The sequence below is a fragment of the Heterocephalus glaber genome, unplaced genomic scaffold (genome assembly GCF_053883595.1).
Source record: "Heterocephalus glaber isolate CG9 unplaced genomic scaffold, H.glaber_assembly_v1.0 deba00000281, whole genome shotgun sequence".
In the NCBI taxonomy this organism is placed as follows: domain Eukaryota; kingdom Metazoa; phylum Chordata; class Mammalia; order Rodentia; family Bathyergidae; genus Heterocephalus; species Heterocephalus glaber.
The window spans coordinates 22,411,453-22,437,598 of record NW_028258139.1 but is presented as its reverse complement, the minus strand read 5'-3'; the positions used below and the strand labels follow the sequence as shown (position 1 = coordinate 22,437,598).

At 42.4% G+C, this 26,146-nt stretch overlaps 1 protein-coding gene across 2 annotated transcripts in view; it reads left to right on the top strand.

Annotated features, from left to right (window-relative positions):
- Nucleotides 1-26,146, top strand: part of Tg (thyroglobulin) — a 219,261-nt gene that overhangs the window by 86,489 nt on the left and 106,626 nt on the right. For both annotated transcript variants that reach the window (XM_087187454.1, XM_087187453.1), the window contains exons 36-37: nucleotides 9,693-9,827; nucleotides 12,146-12,310. In XM_087187454.1, the coding sequence (XP_087043580.1) occupies nucleotides 9,693-9,827; nucleotides 12,146-12,310 (300 nt within the window). The remainder of the gene's footprint in view (nucleotides 1-9,692; nucleotides 9,828-12,145; nucleotides 12,311-26,146) is intronic.

Here is a 26,146-nt window from a genome sequence, read left to right as displayed (position 1 = left end):
TCAGGCCGCCACCCGGACATGCTCCGAGCGGCCATGAGGTAGGGGCGGGGCAGTGTGGGAGCAGGGGCAGCCTGTGTACTGGGCCAGGCGACGTGGGAGCCACAGCAGAGTCCAGGGCTCCAGGTACCGGGCCCCTCCTGCCTCCATCTATGAGGTCAGGGAGGCGCAGCCTGGGGTCCAGGCACCGCTCAGCCCAGAGGCCTCGTGACATTAATTCCTGGCTTGTGACATTGTATCTGAGGGGTCCCAGACACCTATCATTATGGCCTTACCACAGAACCGAACATAGCTCATAGAGGAAGGAGTTACTGAACACCAAGGCTGTGGCTCAGAGTCTGAAATTGTCCTCAGCACGTGTTATAAAGTTTGCTTTGCACATAGTTAAAATACCTTACTTTGGAGGTCATGTGTACAGTACATGTGTGATTTTTTTCCCCTGAGCATCCCATGCAGCGCCTATATGCTAAGCACTTTAGATATATGGCCAGTCGCTGCTTGCCGAAGTGTGGAGCGCCAGGTGTCACCATTAAACCTTGCGAGTGGTAGAGATGGGGCTCAGAGAGAGGTTAAGACTCCTTCTGTCTCAGGGTTACTGCATGTCTGAGCCAGACTTTGGCCAAAATTGATTTTGTTTTATCAAGATAATATAGTTGAAATAGAAAGTCCCAAAAGATTTATAGTTAAGGAGAAAAAACCCAACAAACACTGTTCCTGTCTCACCTCTACCCACCTGCCCTTCACATGGCAGAGACCATCACTATTATTTCAGCTGCTTCATTCTAACCCTTGCTTTCATGCCTCTGAGCCCTGTGCAGATCTCCCAGGGCCACCTCTTGGTCTGTCAGGTATGGCGGGGTCCACTGAGTTCTCATACGGGGATTTCCATGTCAAAAACTCTTTGTGTGCTGGCCCTCTCCCACTGTTCCCTTTTCTTCCTTTTTGTTATCTTTATGGGTTTGAATGTTTTATTCCTTCACTTCATTTTGTATGGGTTGAGAGGGAGAGTAGATAAGCATGCTAATTATGAGCAGTAGTATAGTACTTTTCAAAACTTCTCAACATTTAATGATGACCTGTTTTTTCCTCAGCACTGAGCTATACATTTGGTCTTCACACACACCTCAGGAGACAAGTCTTGTTGTAATATTTGTTAGTTATAGAAAATTAAAACAATGCAGAAAGACAGAAGGGAAACCACAAAGTTACTCTGTACTGGTTTCTATGTTGGTGGGTGTATTTCCTTCCAACCTTAGGCTGTGCAGTATGGTCTGACATAGTTGTAATCTATTTATAGTGTTGCGTGTTTTCATTAACTCAACCTAGTATTGCATCATGTGTACACTTCTGAGCTGCTGTCTCTCTAAACCATGCATCATGTGTGTCTCCACTCACTCATTCCTCCCTGGTGCTGCTTTTGTAACGCTTCCAGTCTGTGATGAGCAGACAGGTGAGGGTGATGGAGTATTCACAGCGAGGACTGTTAGGTTATTCCTAGTTCTCTAACCCATTCCTCTGTTTTTGGATGTTTGATTTTTTATGATTCTTCCTCATCATAAAAATGCCATGCCAAAAGAATACCTTGATACCTAACACTTCTTCTGAAGTCTGGATTATTTCCTGGGTAGATTCTCCAAATTGCATTTCAAATTTTGGGTTTGAAAAACTTTTATTGTAAAACTCTAGACATATTGTCACTTGGGCTCAATCAGGTGTGTTTTCCCAGCAGTAGTGAATTCAGGTGCTTTCTTTATCCCCATCACATGTCTTCCATCTTTAGGTATCATCACTAAAGCAAACAAAAAAGTTTAATTTATAGATAAAGAGTGCTTTGATAAAGGAATGTTAAATACTTATTGTTAAAGATGTATAAGCCTATGTGTAAATATTTTCAAATGATTTTATGATGCTCCCACTCTATTTTTACCAAACATTCACATTACTGAGACTTCAAGTAACAACAGAAGAAAAAACCAAGCTGAAGTATTGAGCATCTCCCTTTACACACAGCTATGGATCTGAGTAGTCGTCTCCAAGACAGAGTAGATGTCACAGTATTTTTAAATGTGCCCTTAATGTGTGATTTAATGGCAGGAGCAAGGTCAGTGCTGACATTCCATCTCCACCGGGAGTTCCCAAGTCAGAATCTCTCGTTGGGATGCATTCTTCTGATGTGACTCAGAGAGGGCACCATTCTGCCTGCGGGTGCTGAAGTGTCAGTGTGTGACAAGGACAGGATGCACGAGCACACATGCATATGCACTGGGCCCTTGCAACTTACTTAGCTTTATGTCCTTTCTGTTCAGAGAAAAAAGAAATGTTTATTAAATACCAGATGTCTATAAATCACTTAAGGCTCACAAGAAAGGTAGCACGGTGTGTTTTTGAAAGAAGGAACCTGGGGACCAGGGGGTTAAACATATGAGTTCAGATTTGAACCTCCCTGGCCACCTCAGAGTGAGGTAGGATGACTTAGTTGAATTTCTGCAGCAGGTTGACTGAGATGGACGGCTGGCTCTAGGCCTGTATGGAGTCCTGGTCTCTTGGGCACATTTCTTGTGTGCAACTGTGTGTGTGGAGTCATCTGTTCCAAGGCCACTTTAACGAAAGGACTCTGTTGCTCTGACTAGCTGATGGAGGTGCTGTGAAGAGGCAGCAACTTTAAAAGTCTCAGGGGCCCCTGCCACCCCGCAAGTCCCTGGCTCCTCGCTCCCAGCACCTGCCCCGATTCACCATCCCAAGGCCAGGCCTAAGGATGAGGAAAGGGCTCTCTCCTTCCTTCCCAGCCTGGATTGGCTTGGCCAGAGATAACCACCACAAGCCCAAAGGACACTGTTTGTGCATTGTTTTATTTCCTGCAGTCTCTGAAAGAGTCAAAAGGAACTAAGAAAGTAGCTCATACTAAGATAAAAATGTGGATCTCTTAATAAGATGTGTTTTCTAGAGAGTATTCACATTTTTTTCCTTAAAATACAATACGTTTATATTTACCATTGGGTGCTTGTACCTGTACATGATGTATCTTGGTTCTTATTTTTTCCCCATTACCTGTGCGCCCTTCACCCCTTCCACCTTTCCCTATTTACATAGACTTTGTTTCCATCACATTTTAACAAGTGGGCAACCAGAAAAATCTTGCTTTTTAAGAACAGAAATGCAGACCATTTGATAAACATTTAGGGAACTGTGTTAGGGAGGGGACCACCTACCCAGCAGGCCATGAAGTAGACCATCCTAGAATGTAGTCCAGTAACAGATTTCCTCTACTTCCATACACTGGAATTATGGATGCTGATTAAAAATAATGATAATATCTTACAAGTGGCTCATGCTACACATTTAAAACAATGATCCTTGGATCCTCCACTCACTCCATCTCACACACACACGTGTGTAAGACTAAAGACCCTTCGCACAATCCCACCAGCCACTGACAGCCCTGCAGCAGTGGGGTTCCTCTGCCTGAAGTGACCAGAGAGATGAGCACACAGGTGTACTCCTGACTGTCTGGCTCCACCACCTTTGTGGGCTTGGGAAGGTCACCAGGTCCGCTGACATCCTTGTGCCACATGCCAAAGGGCCTCTGAGGCACCGGGACTGCAGTGAGCAGCTAACGCTGGCTCTTCACGTGTATTTGGGTCTCAAAAGTTCTGCAGTTTGCCCAGCTGGCCAGGATCATAGACTGAACCCCAAAAGAGAGTTCACATGCCCCTAGGAAACCAATTCTCATGCTGTCTCCAGGTAGCCTTTGTATTAGGGGCATTTGGGAGGCTCTTGATAGGAATCAGGGAGCAATCAGTCTCAAGCAGAGCCTTTGATTGTCCACTAGGTATTCTGCTTATGATGAGCCTGTAATTTTTCATGAAGACGTTGAAAGGTAGAAATCCTTGTGGTTTTCTCTTACTTTAAATTTCTCTAGCAGTGTCTTTGAACTTAGCAGCCCCAGATATGATTACTCACAAGTTGGTGAGCCCACAACACAAGCACATGACCTAGCAGAAGCTGGACCACTGCAGATGTCGTTAGAAACTTCTGCTGCAGTGGGTGTGCCACCAAAGAAACAGCTGTGAGCTTGCAGCTGAATCATGGAGAAGGGGCAGCTGTAGCAGAGTGGGGACCAGGAGGGGGCAGTGGGAGGGGTCAAAGACTTTGCCTCAGCCCTCATTGATTCTCCAGGAGCTAACGTAATAGCATGTGAGAATGCTGCTAATAGAAGTGCCAATCAGTTATAGGTAGCGTTTATTAAGTGTCACTGCTTGCTAAACAGGAATCACAATATCACTGTTTTCCATAAACTACCTAATCCAGGTATTGAATGAATCAAACTTATTAGTTAATTTAGGAGCCCTGGATTTCAATTCTTTTTCCCATCTCTGTAAGAATTAATTCAATTATTACTTGCGTACCAGAAGACCTTGACAGTGATTGAATAAATTAATTTGCTGATTAAGTAGTCACAAGGGAAGCAAAGGGTTGTTGGTTGTATAATATGTCATTTCATGTTGCCCCTTGCAGTTTATAAAACACTTTCATTTCCATTGCAGAAGTATGGCTCCGAGTTGCCAATAGTGTGCCCAAGGTCTCAGCTTCTGACTTCTGTTCTGCACAAATCAAAACATCACATTGTACCAAATAAAGGCATACAACAAACAAAAACAAACTTAGAAAAAGGTGCATTGTGTATTGGAAGGGAGTAAAAGCAATTGGCATCATCCACTCCCTGCCCAGTTGTGGGGTGACCAAGCTGCTCCACCCAGCTGCTTGCTCTTTGCTGCCCTGTCCTCTCTCCTCTCTGCTGTCCCCTCAGTAACTCTGTGGTTTGCAGGGCGACACCATAACATGAGACTATCCTGAGTTCAAACACTGACTTGCTGCCTGCCAGCTATGTAGCTTTGCACAAGACAGTAGCCCTCTCTGAGCCTTACTTTCCTCCTCTGTGAATCAGGAATGATATTGTTCTTCTCAGGAGAGAATTGTGAAGCAGAATCAGCCAATCTTCATATCAGTTCTCAAGCATTCATGCTGGCCTGGTAGAAGGTAGCGCTCATTGCTAGTGTCTGGTCACAGAAGGAAGGGGCCACTTGACATTAAGGTGTCTCTAGGGCCATTGCTTCCCTGTTAACGCGTAGGACAGGGCCTCATATCCAACAGCGCAAAGGCTTAAAGCCTGGTATGCACTTCTGCATTTGGTTGTCTGTACTGAATGCAAGAGTTGCTGAGATTCCTCCACTGCAGTGTGGCCAGGGCAGAGGAGGACTGTGCTGGGCAGGCTGGCCTGTATGGCTCTGGCCAGGGGAAGCAGTCCTGGACCATAGCACAGCAGGTGGAAGAAGTACAGTCACTGCGGCTGCTGCTGGGGGCTGACCCCAGGCTCTGTGACACTGAGGGATGCCTCTGTAACCTTGGGGTGAACTTTTCCCCCAGTGCCTCAGTATCCCTATTTACTATAAGGAGGATGGATCCGAGGGAACATAGATAACTCAGGTGACAAGCTAAATGCACCCGTTTCCACTTCTTAGATGGGCCTGGTGAACAAGCAAGTTGGGGTGCCCAGGGCCACCTGTGGAACTGGGAGAGTCTCGATGCAGCTGGAGACCTCAGTGATGGCCCACCGACCATGGGCTTGCCTGGTTCCCTGATGGTGCTGGGTGGTGGTGCTTTCATCAGCTTTCCGTTTTCAAAGGGGTTGCAGTGTAGGAATGACCCAGGTGAGGCTGAGACTGGCCAGAATCTCAGTGGTGACCCTGGAGTCTACAGTGGTGACCAGAGAGAAGTGGACAAGGCCTGAGCAGTACAGAGAAGAAAGGACAGGTCTCAGGCCAGCTGAGGAGGCAGGTGTCACAGGGGAGGTGATGGGCTAGGACAAGGGGCAGCTCTAATTTTACCTGGATATCATCTTTTGCTGCCAGGTGTAGTTCCTGATGAAGGAGGCCAAGAAACAGTTGTTGAAGTAACAGATGAATGAAAAAGCAGATTCATAACCAAATTAGTTAATTCAGAGGGTTCTCAAGCTAGTGCCCTCAAGACACGCCATTACCAATCTGGAGTGTAGTTTTGGTCCTATTTTCAAAGGAGCCTCAGGGTGAAGAGCCCACATTTCACCCTTGGTGAGAGTCCTCTTGCCATTGACTCAGTAATGTCCTGTAGAAAATGTCAACACACAAACAAATAGCTCTCCTTTATGCCAATGGAAACCATTTGAAAAATATAATGGGGGAAAAAACATTCCATTTTTAATGACATCAAGTGTTAAGCATCCTAAAATTCAAATTAACGAAACAAAGTAATGCTTAACTTTGAGATCATTCCAGATGATTAGCTTGACAGACTTGGCAAGACAGTTTTCAATTTCATCCAAAAGAATAAAGAGCCAAGGAAATATTTAATAAAGGAAAGTAATATGGGAAGACTTTTATCATCACACGATGAAATATGTTATAAAGCGACTTCAGCTGAAGGAGAGTGGGGGTGGAGCCAGAATTTACAAAAAGATGAATGTACAAAGGGGCTGCCCATCAGAGCAGATTCACTCATGTGTAAGTACATAATATCTGAGAGCAGACATTTCAGGTTTATGAGATTACATTTTAAAATAAATGGCACTGGCATTGTAATTTATAAACTATTTTTAGAAAGACAGAAATACCCCAAATGAGAAAATCAATAAACTATTCACTCTGCTTTTTAGAATGACGACCCTTTGGGTGGGCTTGGAGACTCTGTTCCCTCCTTTATCAGCATCGCTGATTAATTTGCTAAGCTAATGCTGCCCAGGCCAACTGGGTACCAAGTGGTGTGTTACACGCCTGCCTTTTTGTCTGTAGAACATGGACAATAGTGGTGCCCGCCTCATGGGGTGTCGTGATATTAAATGCAGTAGTGTTGTGGCTTCCTGGTAAGCAAACAGCAGACTTACATGAAATGCTACCAGGATCCTCTGGGCTTCGTGCTTCATCCTGGTCTATAGCCACCAAGAGCTTGTTCTCAGAGTGGCCGTGAGGTGTGAGTTCATACAGCAGCAGGGGCTCATCTGGAGCGCTTGTGCAGCCAGGCATGGAGCTGAGGGCGGGTGGAAGGCACAGTAGGGACTTGGCTCCACACCCTGGGATGGTGACACAAGAGCTGGCTGTGACTTCAGAGGTGAAACTCACTCTTTAATTATACTTCCCCAGACTTCAGCCTAAACGAGGTCTGTGGTTGAAGCTTCCATTTTAGGACCATGATCGGCAACTTCGGTCCTGAAACCCATCATAACTCTGCTCTAGAACTGCAATGTCCTCACTATCTAAAAATATGCCACTCTGGGAGGGTGCTGTAAAAAAATGCCTCTGGCCTGACTCTGGAAATGGAGCCGCATGGAAAAGGCTGGAGGAGATGGAAGCCCGAGTGACGCGCACACACAGACCCTGACCTGAGGACAGTGCAGGGTGGGGTGTGAGCCCCTGGCAAATCAGTCGCATTATTTGGTGACTTCTCTGGATGAATCTTTTCTATTTTTAAAAAAGTTGTGACGTGTTAAAGACTGCATGGTTGAGTCCCTCACTCCTATGCTGACACCACCCCCTGGGAGACAGGGCTAGGTGGTGGGGGTGAGGGGTTGGCTTATGAGAGCGGAGCCCTCACCAGTACTTCAGTGACCTTAGAAAAGAGACATGGGAGAGGTCGCCTGCTCTCTCTCAGCTGTGCGCCATGCGACGATATGGCGAGGAAGCAGCATTTGTACCAGGAGGAGGCACCAGAACTCAGCCCCACCAGGACCACGACTCTCTATTTCCAACCTCCAGAATGGTGTAAAGGAAAGGTTGTTGCATAAGGTTCTACAGAATCCCATTACAGTGGCCTGCGCCAATGCAGACATGGGAAAGGCTATTTGCTGCCTTATTTACCACTGTCAATCTCACACAAACCCCCCGTGCTACCTGTGAAAGACAAGTCTGAGGTAGAGATTACAGGCTCTGCACACAGCTGAGAGCATGGTGCCATCAAAGCAAAAGCCTTCCATCCCTGGAGCTAATGTTTTGGAAGAGCCTCAGAGACAGAGAGAACTCCAAGGGACAGAGACCTCTGCTTGGGATCCAGAGGCTTCCTCTAAAGTTCCAGCCTAGTAGCTCTCCAGCTCTGGGTTCTTGATAAACTTGTGTAACTTCTCCTTGCTTCCAACTTCTCATTTGTGAAGGGAGGCATTGGTGCCTCTACTGGACCCTGTGTGTGGGGTACTGTGAAGAGCAAATGCGGTGAGGTAGACATGGTTTGTAGACTGTAAAGTGCTACGCTTAAGATTGCTCTAGTGTTGTGCTAGACCAGGGTAACATCTGCTAGCAAATGTTTAACAGGATCAACTACTGTGTTATGCTGAAAAAGAGAGATGGGAGGAAGGAAGGAAGGAAGGAAGGAAGGAAGGAAGGAAGGAAGGAAGGGACACATTTCTCCACCAGCCTTTGTTCTCCCCTCCCTGTGCTGCTCTCTGGGCTCCATATCAGTGCTCCAGGAGGCTCAGGCAGCCTCTGCTGGCCTCTTTAATGTGACTTGTGGACAGTGTAACATGCACTAACCTTGGTGTACAGTGCTTCCTCAAAGCAGAGCATTAAGTCTGCTGCTCAGGCCTATCTCTGTCATCTCAGAGACACACATTGGTCCCAAGGTTTTAGCCATGGCATTGGTCTCAAGGAATCTGAGTTCTGGCAGATCTTTCACCTCTGCCTGTCACCCCTTTGGCCCCCCGCTCCATCTTCCTCCTTTGCACCCTGTGGCTTGGGAGGCAGCACAGGACAGCCACCATAGGGTGGGAATAGGCTCCGTGGCTGGGAAGACCAAGTTCTGGTCTCACCCTGCTGAGGCTCTGTGGCCCAGGCAAGTCCTCTAGGTGTCCCTGTGTCCCATTCCCTTCACCTTTAAACAAGCCATCTCAGCTGGGGCTTCCCAGGGGATGCTCTGAGATGGAGCTTTGCATGCAAAGCACCCTGGAGACAGGCAGCCTTAAGGACTGGGGAGCCAGACAGAGGAAGAACTTCAACGCTAGCCAAGCAAAAGCCTGTGATTCCTGGGGAGTGGAAGTGGGCTGCCCTTCAGAGCCATTCTGTGTTGTGAGCAGAGGCTGGTCTTGTCTGTCTGCACTGACTGGATGTTGGATGCTGGCTGTCCCTGGGTCAGGGATCCACCTCTCTTGGATCAAGGGCAGTTCTTGCAGGACTCAGATGAAAGCTGCCAGCCTCAGACTTCCCAACAGTTGAGAAATGAGAGCCCTGTTTGTGGAGTCTGGGCAGTGCACCAGGGTCCTCTGTAGTGGGTGTGGGGAGGATGGAGGCATGTGGCATCTGCAGAGACCTGAGCGCAATGCCTTGTGGTACCTGCTGAACGTGGTACCTACCGTTGTTCCTGTTATCACTAGTGCCCCATGACAACACAGCTCCGTGCGCTCTGTCTTCTAGAGTTTTCTGCCATTCTACTGTGGACTGCTTGATAGAAATAGATACGTTTTTGCTTATTTCTCTTTTTTTAACCTTTGTAGCCACCCTCCCCCATGGCCAGTTGAGAGCTTAACAAATAGTTGTAGGATAGAGAGACGCATAAAGGTGAGAAAGGCATTGGGTCGCATGAGAATGAGGACCCTGAAGAGCGCGTCCCGGGGCTGTCTTTGGGGACCTTGCCGCCACTGTTTTCATAACCATCTGGCTGTCCTCTGCATTCTCTCCTAGTTGCTGTGGACTCCTGGCAGTCCCTGGCTGTCTCCTCAGTAGCTGTGGATCCGTCCATCAGGGACTTTGATGTCGCCCACATCAGCACTACTGCCACCGCCAACTTCTCAGTCGCCCGAGACTTCTGTTTGCTGGGTAAGAGGAGTCCACGCCCCCAGAAGTGTGGATCAAGCCTGCCCAGTGCTGCTCAAGGACCTGATTTCAGAAGCTTACAGAGATTTCGGGATAAATAACATGGGGGTGGCTGGGCAGGAAGAAATTAGCTGAGAGGCAGAGACCTGAGTGGGTCTCCCCGCTGCCCCACTGCACAGCCCTAGGGGTAAGGAGGAGGTGCACTGCTGTGGTCTTCTCACAGGCTAAGCTGAGACCTGGGGCAAGACTTATTTCCAGAGATTTTCTTCTGTACAATTTAAAGAACTTTCTTTTTTAAAAGTTAATTTTATTGGTACATTTTAGGTATACAATAGAATGACATTCATCATTGGAAATTTGCACCTTTACATAGTCTCTCTTGGTTCTTATTTTTCTCCCTTCCCCTGCCCTCCCTTCAACCCCTCCATCCCTCCCTATTTACAAAGACTTTGTTTCCAGTTTTTCCTTTTCTCATATTAATTCCATTCCCTTCTTTCCTTTCCCCTACCCCTCCCTCTTCCCCTTCCCCTTTGCCCCTTTTCTTCCTATTTCACATTATCTATTATACCTTTTAGTCCTTATTTACACTTTCAGTTTCTCACACCAGAGAAACTATTCGGTATTTATACATGTGTGTCCTGTTTAATTCACTTAAGAGTATCGCCTCAATGTGCATCCATTTAGCTATAAATGTCTCTAATTTCTCATTTTTGATGGCTGAGTAGTACTCCATTTTATAAAGAAACCACATTTTCTTGATCCAGTCTCCAGTTGATGGGCAATTGGGCTGCTTCCAAGCTTTAGCTATTACAAACTGTGCTGCTATGAACATGGGTGCACATATATCTCTGTGGTATGATTCTTTTAATTCTTTGGGGAAGATCCCCAGCAGGGGAATAGCTGGGTCAAATGGGACTTCCAGTCCTAGTTCTTTGAGGTATCTCCATACTGATTTTCACAGTGGTTGCACCAGTCGACACTCCCACCAGCAGTGCAGCAGTGTTCCTCTTAAAGAACTTTCTAACAGGCAAAAGTATCCACAGATGCATAATGCCTTTAGAGAATTTCCTTTCTTTTTTTTTTTTTTTTTTGGTACCAGGGGTTGAACTCGGGACCTGGTTGGCACTTGTGAGGCAGGCAGCAGAACCACTGAACTAAATCCATGGCCCAGAGAGTTTCTAATCATTGATGTTATTCAAATAATAACTAGGTGGCCCCATGATTGGAATGTTCTGCAAAGAATTTTTAGTTTCTAAAAGTGGCTAAGGTCAGATTCTACTTATACCCCTCCAAGATTCTGAAGCCCTCTAAGATTCCATGAATTCAGTGAATCTCTCTTACAAAGTTGGGTAATAGCATTCACAGAGCTATGTTTATCCCTTAGATCAGGCCACCATCTAGAGATGTACCAATTGCCTACTGCACACTGTAGTTGGTGTCATTCAGAGACTGAGTCTGAACAGCTCCTTAGGCCATGTACAACTTCCCCAATTACATGAAGTAGCACTGTTTTCAAAGGCATTCTTAGTACTGAATGCCATGAAATAGTTTAGATGCATTGCCTAGTACAGTAGTTAACTGGTGGGGGAAGGGAGAGTCCCCAGTGGAACATGCAAATATGTGCAGGGGGAGCAGATATTGAAACAGGTCAGGGGGAGACTAGGTAAAGAGGAAGGCAAGACCTGGAAGAAGGAGAGCCTGTCTGGGACCACTTCAACCTGAACCCCCTGAGGAGCCACAGGAATGTTTTCATCAGGGAATGGCAAGGGCCACTTATGAATTAAATAAGCAATAAAAATCTTGACCTTTGTGTGGGAAGTATATCAGTGAGAATGAATGTGGGGGTTCCCCATCACCATGTTATTCTCGGTCTCTGTGCAGTGCATAGTTGGTGCTCAAATGAATCTGTGATTTCATAATGAATGGACAAATGGAAGGACAGAGAGATGGTTGGAAGGATGTATGGTTGGATTAGTGGAGGCATGATTGGATGGAAGGATAAATGGATGATTCATGGATGATTGGTGGAGACATAGAAGGACGGAAGGGTTGATTGACGGAGGAGTGGATGAATGAAAGGGTGAATGGATAGAAGACTGCATGCCTGCACAGATTCATGCATTCATAATTATTTGGAAGCGCGGGTGGATGATACATGGATGGGTTCATGGAAACATGGTTGACTAGAAGGATGGATCAACAAATGAGTAGAAGGGAGGATGGATGACTTCGTGGGTGGGTGGATTTGTACAGGCATGCATGGTTGCACAAGTGAGGTTGACCCCTGAGGCCACACTCCCTGTCCTTCCTTTGCCCTGCAGAATGCTTCCGGCACCAGGCCTGCCGCATCACCACTCTGCGGACCTGGCCCGGGGCTGTGCGATGCGTGTTCTACCCTGACACCCAGAGCTGCACACATAGGCCACAGGGCCACAGCTGCCGGCTCCTGCTCCGTGAAGAGGCCGTTCACATCTACCGCAAGCCTGGTGAGCCCCGCCTGGCCTGTGAGGGCCCCTGAGGACCTGGGGGAAGAAGCCCCAGGGCTATCGGTGTGGTGCCTTGGGGGAATGAGGCTCTACTGATTCTTAAGGGAAAGTTGGCCAAAATTACCCAGGCCAGGTGTTACTGAGCTGGGGCAGACTGGAGGAAGGTAGAAAAAACTCTTTGTGTCACTTTTATGACTTTATTCCATTAAGTTAGAGAAGCCATTTTGGCCTTTGAGTTTCGTAGCATAAGAGTAAGTAGGCCATTTTATTACTGCTTTTCAGCTTGGAGAAATCTTTCACTTGCTTTATTTCATCTGCCCATCACACAAATCTTGTGAGGTGGCAAGATTTTAATGTTAATTGCCTGTATTTTTTTATGTACTTAGCACATGTTTGCAATACATAATGATTACATTTATTGTGAAAAGTTGGTACGTATAAATATATAAACATCTCTGATTTTTTTTTTCATACCTTACTTCTCCTCTCCCTCCCTGCTCATTCCAACTCTTGGTCCCATTCCCATTTGCAAAAGCCTTTTTTTTTTTGGCTTAAATTCCTTTATTGGTACATTTTAGGTATACAATACATTTACGTTTATCATTGGGTGCTTGTACCTGTACATGATGTATCTTGGTTCTTATTTTTTCCCCATTCCCTGTGCTCCCTTCACCCCCTCCTCCCTTCCCTATTTACATAGACTTTGTTTCCATTTTTTCCTTTTCTCATTTTTCCATTCCCTTCTTTCCTTTCCCCTTCCCCTCTCACTTCCCCTACCTCTCTGGACCTTTTCTTCCTATTTTGCATTATCGATTATTCATTATAATAATTTTAATCCTTATTTACACATTCAGTTTCTCACACCAGATAAACTATTTGTTATTTACAAATGTGTGTCCTATTTATTTCACTTAAGAGTATGTCTTCAATATGCATCCATTTAGCTATAAATGTCCCTAGTTTCTCATTCTTTATGGCTGAGTAGTACTCCATTTTATAAAAAAAAACACATCTTCTTTACCCAGTTTCCAGTTGATGGCCACTTGGGCTGTTTCCAAGCTTTAGCTATTACAAACTGTGCCGCTATAAACATGGGTGCACATATATCACTGTGGTATAATTCTTTTAATTCTTTGGGGAAGATACCCAACAGGGGAATAGCTGGGTCAAATGGGACTTCCAGTCCTAGTTCTTTGAGGTATCTCCATACTGATTTCCACAGTGGTTGCACCAGTCTACACTCCCACCAGCAGTGGAGCAGTGTTCCTCTTTCCCCACAGCCCTGCCAGCATTTGTTATTGGTTGATTTCTTGATAGCAGCCATTCTTTCTGGGGTGAGTTGGAATCTCAGTGTTGTTTTCATCTGCATCTCTCAAATGACCAGAGATGCTGAACATTTTTTCATAATGTTTATTTGCTGCTTTTACTTCTTTGGCTGAGAAATGTCTGTTCATTTCAGATACCTATTTTTGAATTGGGCCTTTGAATTTGAGGGGTCTGATTTTTTTTCAGTTCTTTATATATTCTAGAGAGTAGTCCTTTGTCTGAGGCACAGATGCTAAAATTTTTTTCCCACATTGTAGGTTGTCTGTTAGCACTGTTGGTGGTTTCTCTTGCAGTGCAGAAGCATTTTAATGAGATGAGATCCCAGTTGTTGATTCTTTGTGCTAGTTCCCACGCTACTGAGGTTTTGTTCATAAGGTCTTTTCCTATGCCAATGTCTTCAAGAGCTCTACCTAACTTATCTTCCAGCAAGTTTAGTGTTTCTGTTTTAATATTCAGTTCTTTAATCCACTTTGATCTTAGTTTAGTGCATGGTGATAGATATGGGTCTAGTTTTAACCTTTGTCAGGTTGAAATCCAGTTTTTCCAACACCATTTATTAAAGAGGCTATCTTTCCTCCAATGAGGGTGGTTGGCTCCTTTGTCAAAGATGAGGTGGCTGAGTATGTCTGGAGTTGTTTCTGCATCTTCTAGTCTATTCTACTTATCCTCGGGTCTGTTTCCTTGCCAGTGCCCTGCTGTTTTTATCACAGTAGCTTTGTAGTATAGTTTCAAGTTGGGGATTGTGGTACCCCCTGCCACGTCTCTGTTGCCTAGAATTGCTTTTGCTATCCTAGGTCTCTTCCGGTTCCAAATGAATTTTAGGATTGTTTTCTCTAGTTCTGTAAAATATATTGTTGAAATTTCAATCAGCATTGCATTAAATCTATGTAGCAGTTTTGGAAGTATGGCCATTTTCATTCTGTTGGTTCTTCCTACCCAGAAACAAGGGATGTCTTTCCATTTCCTTATATCCTTTTCATTCTCTTTTTTTCAGAGTGCTGCAGTTTTCAGGGTAGAGATCTTTTGCTTCCTTTGTTAGATTGATTCCTAGATGTTTCATTTTTTTGGATCCTATTGTAAAAGGAACTGTTTCCCTAATTTCTCTTTCAGTGAGTCTGTTATTTGTGTATAAGAAGGCTATTGTTTTTTGAGTGTTGACCTTATATCCAGCTACACTACTGAATCTGTCAGTTAAGTCTAGAAGTCTTTTGGCCAAGTTTTTTGGGTCTTCTATGTAAAGTATCATATCATCAGCAAATAATGACAGTTTAACTTCTTCTTTTCCTATCTTTATTCCTTTTATTTCTTTCTCTTTTCTAATTGCTGTGGCTAATGTTGCCAGAACTATATTGAACAGGAGTGGTGATAGTGGGCATCCTTGTCTTGTTCCTGATTTTAGTGTGAAAGTTTTTAATGGTCAGTTTTTGACCATTTAGTGTGATGTTGGCTGTTGGTTTTTCATAGATAGCCTTAATTAGGTTGAGATAAAGACCTTCTATTCCAATTTTCTGTAGGGTTTTTATCATGAGTGGATGTTGGATTTTGTTGAATGCTTTTTCTGCATCTGTTGAGATGATCATATCGTTTTGGTCCTTGGGTCTGTTAATATAGTGTATTACATTTATTGATTTATGTATGTTGAACCATCCTTGCATCCCTGGGATAAACCTGACTTGCTCAGGGTATATGATCTTCTTGATGACCCTCTGTATTCTGTTTGCCAGTATCTTGTTGAGGATTTTTACATCTATGTTCATTGGGGAGATTGGCCTATAGTTCTCTTTTTTGGTTGGATCTTTTCCTGGTTTTGGAAATAAAGTAGCACTTGCTTCCAGGAAGGAATTCAGAAGTATTGCTTCCCTTTCAATTTCGTTGATAAGTTTAAAGAGTAATGGTGATAGTTCTTCTTTAAGCAGTGAAGCCATCAGGACCTTTTCTTTGTTGGTGAATTTTTTATTACATTTTCAATTTCACTCACTGTCATTGGGGTGTTTAGAATTTCTATATCTTTTTCATTTAACTTTGGCAATTTGTATATATCTAGGAATCTGTCCATTTCTTCTGTGTTTTCCATTTTATTAGAGTACAGGTTCTCAAAGTAGGTATTGATGATCCTCTGGATTTCTGCTGCATCTGTTGTGACTTCACCTTTTTCATTCTTAATTGCATGGATTTCAGCCTTTTCTTTCCTTTTTTTTTTGATAAAGTTGGCTAAAAGTTTATCAATTTTATTTATTCTTTCGAAAAACCAACTCTTCGATTCATTGATTTTTTTTTGTATTGTTCTCTTAGTCTCCATTGCATTGATTTCTACTCTGATCTTTGTAATTTCGTCTCTCGTGTGAGTTTTGCGTTTCTTAAGCTCTTTTTTTCTAGGAGCTTGAGGTTCTGCATTAGGTTATTTATCTGAGTTCTCTCTGTTTTCCTAATATGGTCATTCAGTGCTATGAATTTCCCTCATAGAACTGCTTTCATTGTGTCCCATAGATTCCTGTACGTTGTACTGGCATTGTCATTTACTTGTAGAAACTGTCTAATTTCTTCTTTAATTTCCTCTGTGACCCATTGGTTGTTCAGGAGGGTGTTATTCAATTTCCTTGTGTTTGTGGGGTTTTGCAGTTTCTTATGTTATTGGTCTCCAATTTTATTGCACTGTGGTCTGATAATATACAGGGGGTAACTTCAATTCTTTCAAATTTACTTAGACATGTCCAATGAGCTAGCATGTGGTCTATTTTGGAGAATGACCCATGTGCAGCTGAAAAGAATGTGTATTCTGATTTTGTAGGGTGGTACAATCTGTAAACATCTATTAAGTCCATTTGTTCAATAGCTTGGTTCAATTCTAGAATTTTGTTGTTAAGTTTTGTCTAGATGATCTGTCTATTTGTGATAGTGGGGTATTGAGGTCTCCCACTACAATTGTATTAGTGCTTATTTGGTTTTTCATGTCCATTAATATTTGCTTTGTATAGTTGGGGCATTCATATTTGGTGCATATAGATTTAGGATTGTCATCTCTTCCTCTTGGATTGTTCTCTTCACAAGGATGTAGTGACCATCTTTTTCTCTCTTAATTAGTTTTGGTTTGAAATCTACTTTGTCTGCAAATAAGATTGCTACCCCTGCTTTTTTCTGGGTTCCTGTCATGTGGAGAACTGTTTTCCATCCTTTTACTTTCAGTCTATGAATTTCTTTTTGAGTTAGGTGTGTTTCTTGTATACAGCATATTGTTGGATTTTGCTTCTTAATCCATTCTGCCAGTCTATTTTTTCTGATTGGTGATTTGAGGCCATTAACATTGATGGTTATAATTAATAGATATTGATTTATCCTTGTCATGATGTTTTACTGTTGTTGGTTCTTTTATTTCTAATTTTCCCCCTTTCCCTTTAGTTTCTTACCTCACCTGGTGGCTTCCCTCTCTTGGGCCTCATGGAGTTGTGACTTTCATTGTGTTTTTCTAGGATATTGTTTAGAATTGCTTGGAGTGCTGGTTTGGTGTTCATGAAATTTCTCAGGTGTTTTTTTGTCATGAAAGTATCTAATTTCTCCATCAATTTTGAAAGATAATTTTGCAGGTTACAACAGTCTAGGTTGGAATTTATTTTCTTTTAGGGTGTGAAATACTTCACTCCATGCTCTCCTTGACTTGAGGGTTTGTGTTGAGAATTCTACTGTGACTCTGATGGGCTTTTCTTTGTAGGTGATTTGTTTCTTTTCTCTAACTGCTTGTAGGATTTTGTTATTCTGTTGGGTTTCTTGGATCTTGACTATTATATGTCTAGGTGTAGATTTTTTTATCATGTCTAGTTGGAGTTCTATATGCCTCACTTATCTGTATGCCCAATTCTCTACCTCTGCCTGGGAAGTTTTCTACCATTACTTCTGTGAATAGTTTTTTTTTTTATGTCAATTGTACATTCTCCTGTTTTTTTGTAGACTCCTATCAGTCTTCTGTTATTCTTCTTTGCATCATCTAGCAGCTGCTGGATTGATTTCTCATGGTCCCTTACTATTTTGATGAAATCTCTGTTTTCATGGTCCTTAGCTGCAATCCTGTCTTCTATATTTGATATTCTATCTTCACATTCCCTTAATCTGCTGTGCATACTTTCAATGGAATTTTTAATCTCCTGGATATCTGTTTGAATCTGTTTCATGGATTCCATTTCTTTCTTGTGTTGGGCAATCATGGTTTCCATTTCTTTCTTATGCTGGGCGCTCATGGCTTCCAGCACGTTTCTGAGCTCATCTATTTTTTTTATTTGTTTCTGTTCTAGAGCCTCTAATCATGTCTTTCACTTTGCTCACCATCTCAGTAGTTATCTGGGAAATTATTTCTGTTTTAAATTTTTGTAGAGCCTCATTCACCTGTTTTGTTACTTCCTGTGCTATCAGTTCAAGGTGTCCAGGTGGTTGATTATTAGACTTTCCCGCCTCATTTTCCCTAGAATTTGCCTTTGGTGGGGTGGAAGTCTGAGTCTGTGCCTTGCTTAAATGTCTTCTCATTTTCGTTTTTGGTACTGTCCTTGGTTTAATTCCTGGGTTGATACTTTGAAATTGCTTATTGTAAGTATCTTTGTTGCTTGTATTTGGAACCCTTATGGAATGATTCCTTCTCAGAGGTGTCTTCCAGATATAGCTGGTCTTTTGGTTTTGAGTCTCTAATGACTCTGAGGCTATCCCATTTTCATTACACCAGGAAGGACAACTGATTAGATTAATCAGAACACCTTAGCCCAAGTGATACAATCAGCAACACCATAGCATCAAGTACCTCTTAGAAAATGACAATTTGTTGTAGTTATTAATCTATCACCTTTAACTGTGTGAATTAAATCAAAATCAATGGCCAACCCAACATATGTTTATAGTGAATAAACTCTTCAATATAGCAACTTTCCCCTTCAGGATGGGGAGTTCGAAGGAGTTGGGAAGGAGGGATAGATAGGTAGAAGGATAGAAGGTTAGCAGTGAGGCCAGAGGACACAGGTAAGAGAAGGAAAAAGAGAAGAAAAGAAAAATAGAGAAGAAATCCAAATTAGGGCCAGAACAGGAATAAAAAGGGAGATAAAGAACAATGTGGGATAGCAAGAGAGCAAGTGAGAGAGAGAGAGAAATAAAAGAGAAAAGAAAGAAAAAAAAGAAGAGAAAAATAAAAATTTGAAAAGAGTAGAAAAAGAAAAAAATAAAAATAAGAGCAAGTAATAATAATAATTTTGAAAATAACAAATAAAAAATAAAAATGAAGGGCCTCCTTCGGGGTATGTCTTTGCTGTCACAATAGACAACGTGGGCAGCTGTGTGCAGATTTAAGTCAATGAGTCTCAGCAAGCCAGTTGCAGACCTGTGAAATTCAGGTAGATTTCTGGCTGCAAGTCCTAAGTTCAGCTCCCTGTCCTTCTACAGGGTTGAACTCTGCAAGGCTCTAGTGCAGGTTACAGCTGCCCTTCCCCTGAAGATAGTCCAGGTTCCAGTGGGAGGTGATGATCCCTCCAACTTACCAAGTACAGTGGTCTGGTGTGCCTTTATTGCAGAGATTCTCTTCACTTTTCCAGTGGGCTTCAGTTTTCATCAAGGAGCCTGAGTGAGGCCTTTTATCTGTTGTTCACTTCTGCTCTATCTTCTGGAGCTCAGGAAATTGCCGTTATGCTCCCCTGTGCCTTTGTAGTGTGGAACCAGGAGGCCAGAGGTGGGGTGGGGGTAGGGTGCTGCACGTGTCCACCACTAAGCTGGTCACTGTGGGCCTGGCAAGGGATCCTCACCATCTGGCTGGTCACCAGTGAGCATGGTGCAGGTTGGATGGAGCAGGGCTCCAGGTGGCCAGGGACCTCTCTCTCCACCCACCTGGCTAAGCTGGTCACTGTGGGCCTGGCGAGGGCACAAAAGCTCTTTTCATCATTTTCCCCTTTGTTTTGTTCCATCCTCTTTCCCTTCACTCTCTCCCCTGTCCCCCATTTATTATACCTCCATCCATTTGAAAAACATCTCTTCACTTCTATTTAATCTATTTCTCTCCCCTCTCCCTATATATGTGCTTTCTCTTATAAGAGAAACCATGTGATATTTAAGCTTGTGTCTGACTTATTTCATTTACTATTATGTTCTCAGGTTGCATCCATTTACCTACAGATGCCTCCAGTTTGCTTTTCCTTATTTCAGAGTGGTATTCCATTCTGTATAAACACCACATTTTATTTATCCAGTCATCTCTAAATGGGCCTATAGGCCACTTCCAAGATTTCACTATTAAAAATGTTGCTTCTATAAACATAGGTATGTATATAGCCCTGTAATAAGATGACTTTAATTCTTTCAAAACAATACCTAGAGTCAGAATAGCTGGATCAAATGGAATTCCTATTTTTAGATTTCTGAGGAATCTCCACAAATTTCCATAGTGGTTGTACTAGCTTACATTCTCATCAACAATGTAGAAGAGTTCATTTTTCCCCACATCCTTGCCAGCATTGTTACTATTTGATTCTTGATGATAGCTATTCTTTCTGGAGTAAAATGGTATCTCAATGTTATTTTAATTTGCATTTCTCTAATGGCCAGCAATGCTGAACATTTTTTCCCATTTGGATTGGCCACATTGGGCATTTGTACTCCTTCTGAGAAGTGTCCATTCATTTTGGTTGTCAGTTTTTTGGATTGGGCTTTTTATTTTGGGGAGCTATACTTTTTCTGAGTTCTTTATATACCTAAGTGTTAGTGTTTTGTCTGAGGAGTAGCTGGCAAGAGTCTCTTTCCATTCTGTAGGTTGTCTCTTCACTCTGTTGATTATTTCCTTTGATGTTCAAAAGCTTTTCAATTTGATATTATCTCATTTGTTGATTCTTGGTATTATTTCTTGTGCCATTGGGACTTTTACCTATTTTATCTTCTGGCATATTGTTTCTGCTTTAACATTTAGATTTTGATCCATTTTGATTACAGTTTAGTACATGGTGAGATAAATGGGTCTAGACTCAATCTTGTGCAAATGACTATATAATTTCCCCAGTACCATTTGTTAAAGAGATTATCTTTCCTTTAGTGTATGTTTTTGACCCTTTTGTCAAAGATCCAATAGGTGAACATGTCTGGGGTTGTTTCTGCATCCTCTCTTCTGTTCCATTGATCTTCACATCTGTTCTTGTGCCAGTGCCATGCTGTTTTATCACATTCCCACTGGCTTGAACCAGCAGTGGTACATGCAGGACTGTTCCCTTGGGCAGCTTGTACAACTGGTGTTACAAATGGACCTAACCATTTCTGTTAGTCTTTTTACTCATAAAATTAATGAAAAGCCACCTGATGAGACAATCATGCACGTACCACTGCTGGTTCAAGCTACTCGGCAGCAAGACATACAAGTTACAGCCCTGCCACGAACATGTTAATCATAGTAGCTTTGTAGAATAGCTTCAAATCTGGGATTGTGATGCCTCATGCTATACTCTTGTTGCCCAGGATTGCTTTTGCTATTCCGGGACACTTCCACTTCCATATGAATGAGAGGATTGTTTTCTATAGATGTGTGAGAAATGCTATTGGTATTTTGATTGGGGTTGTGTTAAATCTATATATCTGTTTTGGAAGTATAGCTATTTGATTACATTTGTTCTGCCTATTCAGGAACTGGGGTATCTTTCCATTTTCTGATGTTCTCCTTGATTTTCTCTTTCAGAGTTATGTAATTTTCATTGGAGATTCACTTCCTTGGTTAGGTTAATTCCTAAGTATTTAATTTTTCTTGATGCTATTGTGAATGGTAATGTTTTCCTTATTTCTTTCTCAGTGAGTTCATTATTAGTGTATAGGAATGCTATTGATGTTTGTGTGTTTACTTTGTATCTTGCTATGCTACTAAATTTGATTATTAATTCTAGATGTCTTTTGGTGAAAGATGTCTAGATGTCTTTTGGTGTCTTTTTTGGGTCTTCTATGTAGAGGATCATGTCATCTGCAAATAATGATAGTTTGACTTCATCCTTTCTTATATGTATTCCTTTTATTTCTTTCTCCTACTTGATTTCTCTGGCTAGTGTTTCAAGGACTATGTTGAATAGGAGTGGTGATAATGGACATTGTTGTCTTTTTCCTGATTTTAAAGAGAAGGTTTTTCCCCATTTAATATGATGTTGGCAGTAGGCTGGTCATAAATGGCTTTTATCAGATTGAGATAAGTTCCTTGAATTCCTATTTTCTTCAGGGTTTTTATCATGAATGGAAGTTGGATTTTATCAAAGGCTTTTTCTGCATATATTGAGATGATCATGTGATTTTTGCCTTTGCTTCCGTTTATGAAATGAATTTTATTTATTGATTTGTGCATGTTGAACCATCCTTGCATTGTTGGGATAAAGCTTAGTTGGTCACAGTGTATAAAACTTTTTGATGATTTGTTATATTCTCTTTGCCAGTATCTTGTTGAGGACTTTTGCATCTATGTTCACTAGAGAGATTGACCTGTAGTTGCCATTTTTGGTTGAATCCTTGTCTGATTTGGTGATGAGGGTAATTCTAGCATCTAAGAGTCATGTGGGATAACTCCTTCCTCTCAAAAGAGTTTGAGGAGTATTAGTATGAGATCTTCTCAGAGGTTCTTGTTGAATTTGACAATGAATCCTCTAGGTCCTGGGCTTTTCTAAGTAAGTTTTTTTTTTTTATTACTGTTACAATTGCATTGGCTGTTATTGGACTATTCAGGATTTTTAAGCTTTCTTGGTTCAGTTTTTCTAATTCATATGTATCTAGAAATATCGCCATTTCTTTTGAGTTCTCCAATTTTTTGGTGTACAGGTTTGTGAAATAGTTGCTAATAATCTGAATTTCAGCATTGTCTGTTGTGATTTCACATTTTAAATTTATAATTACACTGATTTGTGTCTTTTCCTTTTTTGGGGTAAGATTGGCTAAAGGTTTGTCCATTTTGTTTATTCTTTCAAAAATCAGCTCTTTGATTTATTAATTCTTTGTGGGTTTTTTTTTTAGTATTCATTTAATTGATTTTTGCTCTGACATTTGTCTGAAAATAGGATAGCTACTCTTGCCTATTTTGGAGTTCTTGTTGTATGAAATATTATTTTCTGTCCTTTGATTCTTTTTTTTTTAGTCTATGAATTTCTTTTTGGTTAAATGTGTTTACCATAGGAATTTGTTTTTTTGTTCCATTCTGCTCATCTGTGTCTTTCAATTGGTGAATTGAGACCATTCACATTGATAGTTATAATTCATAAGTGCTAACTTATTCTTGTCATTGCATGATTTTTCTGTCACTGTTTTCCTTTATTTCCCTTCACTTAATTGCTTACCCTACCTGATGCATTTATTCTATTGGGCATTTTGCTTAATTTGATGGTCTCTTTCTAGGATATCCTTGAGAATTTTTTGGAATGTTGGTTTCTTGGCCTTGGTTCTTTCTTGGTCACCTGAATTTCTTTAGGTACTCTTTACAGTGGAAATAGCTTATTTCTCCATCAATTTTGAAAGATAATTTTACAGGATATATCAGTGTGGGTTGGAGGTTGTTTTCTTTGAGGGCTTGAGACACTTCAAATTGTTCTTTCCTTTAAGGTTAGTGCTGAGAAGTCTGCTGTAATTCTGATGGGTTTTGCTTTATAAGAAAATCATTGCTGTTCTTCTCTAAAAGCTTTTGAGATTCTGCTCATGTGTTGGATTTCTGGTGTGGAGTAGTTTTGCTGATCATGGCTATTTGGGGTTCTATATTCCTCTATTATCTGCACATTAAATTCTTTTTCCCAGGTCTGGAAATTTTTCTGTTATTACTTCTGTCAACAGGTGTTTTAATGCCCTTTGTTGTGTCTTCTGATTTTTCCCTAATTCCAATTACTTAGCCATCTTTACATCATCTAGCAGTAGTTGGATCAATTTATCATATTCTTTTGTGTAGCTCTCATTGATTGATCACCAACAACAGCCCTATCATCTAGATCTGATACTTTTCCCTCACATTGGCTGCTTCTGTTGCCCAGATTTTCAATCATATTTTTGATCTCCTGGATTTCTGTGTGGAATTTTTCTGTGGACTCCCATTCTTTTCTATGAGGGCCATTCATATTTTGCATCTCTTTCTTTAGCTCAGCTAAATGTTTTATTAGTGTCTTCTCTAGACTTACTGATCATTTGTTTCATTAGGATCATTATCTATTTAGTTATATTTTCTTTGAATTTATCACATCTTATCGATCTTTTTTGTTACCTCCACTGATACTGTTTCAGGTACTTCTGCTGTGTGGATTTTTATTTCCTTCCCCCTTGGTCCCCCTTCCCCCCCGAATTGGCTTTAGGGTAGTTGGGAGGTTTTGGAGGCATTCTGTTGCCTTGTTTTCTCATGTTTCTATTTTTGTTTATTTGTTTCCTGTGCTGGGGTTTGGTGCCTGATTATAGTGCATAATTTTGCTGCAGAGATATCTTCTGGGCATGGGTAACTATTGGCCTTTGCTTTTATCCCAGGATCCAATTACCTCCATTTATTTGAGAGGGAAGGTTGTAGTTTATTTGGCTCCATATATGGTTCTTCAGGAAGTGGCTGCAGTATTGTTTGTGGCCCCCAGGTAATCTATATACTGGCATACTGAGAAAACCAACACCTATGTCACCTTGACTATCATAGTAAAGTCAGAAACAGTGCCATTGAATGTGGCCTGGTTACTGACAAACCCTAAGAACCACTCATGTACCACCCTTAACCAAAGCAAAGAGATTTGCAATTTTAGTATAGACACTTAAGCAACCCAGATACTGACCTATAGTGAATCAGACCACTGATCTCCACTGGATGTTGGCAGTAGTGCAGGAGCTCAGGGAAATCACCAGACTCAACACCATCACCTTCAGATCAGCATTCTCTGAAGGTTACACCCACCAAAGCTGGCTCCCGCCACAGAATGCAGGCCCTGTGACCCTCCTGTCCTGAACTTGAACTTCTTAGGAGACTTCAGGGGATCTTTGTCTAGCCCTCACCCTTTCTGAGCCTTTCTCACATGGCTGTCTCTCACGTGGTAGCACTTCAGTCCTGAAGTTAAACTCTCCTCCAGGGTAGTGGCCATCCTCAGGAAGGTCAGTCCCTTGGCTGCCATCTCTGCTATCCTGTGCTGAGCAAAGCCAAGGTGCAGAGCCAGCTAGGAGTTGATAGTTTGACCCTGGCAGTGGGTCCTTCCTCCCTGCGTGGCATGGCACAGTGAGGTGGTGACAGGGCCTAACCTCTCTCATTTCACATAGCTAGTGAGGGCACAGTGGATGGGTACATGGAGCTGCCTCCTGTCTCACACTGTCGTGTTCTCCTATAGACCTATGCTGCCAAACAGCCACATCATAAGATCTTTGAAGAAGGAAGCTGTTCCCAGCTGAAATGAGTTAAAAAAAAAAATTCAGGGCTGGGGCTGTGACTCAGTGGTAGAGCACCCTGCTTAGCATGCCCAGCAACACGTGTACACACACACACACACACACACACACACACACAGATAGACAGACAGACACATATATACCCACACACACAGCTATTGAGTGTCAGACATTCTGTTGGGTGCAGAAATGCAGGGTCCCCTCCCCAGATCAGCAGAGAGCAGCATACAAACCCATCACTGAGGAAAGCTGCAGACCAGGAAACATGGGAGCTGAGGAGTGTAGGGCAGCTTCTTCCTGCTAGATGTGTTCATTGGAGGACATGAGCAACCATTATGGTGTTGGCTGTATCTCTCATCCTCTCCTGAGCAGCGGTCACACATTTTCCCAAAAGGGTCACATAATAACTCTTGCAAGTTCTGCAGCTGTAAGTTTCTATCACAACTATTCAGTGGCCTCTATAGCATGAAAAAAGCAAGGAACAATATTCAAAGTAATGGACATGACAGTGTTGCAATAAAACTTTATTGAGAAAAGCAGGAAGCAGTTGGATTTGACCCTACCTCTATCCTGAGATGTGATAGTCCTTCAGTCCTGCTGAGTGCCAGGGATATCCTTCTCTTATGTCCTTCTTCCACCTCAGCCTCAGACTATGGGAGTGTTTCCCAGAACCGAGAAGGTCCTAGGCCCTCAATCTTCTATCTGTACATTTATATTACTGAGTTAAGCTGGACAGTTTTTAATAGTACATTTCACCAGTGGGCCCAATCTATGTGGTACTTATGCAAAGAAATGCCCTAGTGCTCTGGATTAAGTTCTGTAAAATAGATTAGGCTGCTTCTCTATGAATTCAGTGTAACTAGGCCACACAGTCACATGGACTAAATGTGTGGGTATGTTGGAAAGAATCCACTGTTTCTGCAAAAGAATTCAAAATGGAGAACTGCCCCTCTAACATGTCCTTGTGTAGGATGGCACTGTGGAGTGTGTACTATTGTCCCTTCCCGCACAATGCTTTCACCTTTGTATTTTTCTGGTTTACGTGGCTGTCCCCTGCACAGCCAGAGAAAATGTGCGCCCTGTGATTGACAACTGTAACAGGAAGCCATGTGAGAAGCAATGGGAGGGGATGGTCAGTCATGATTTGTG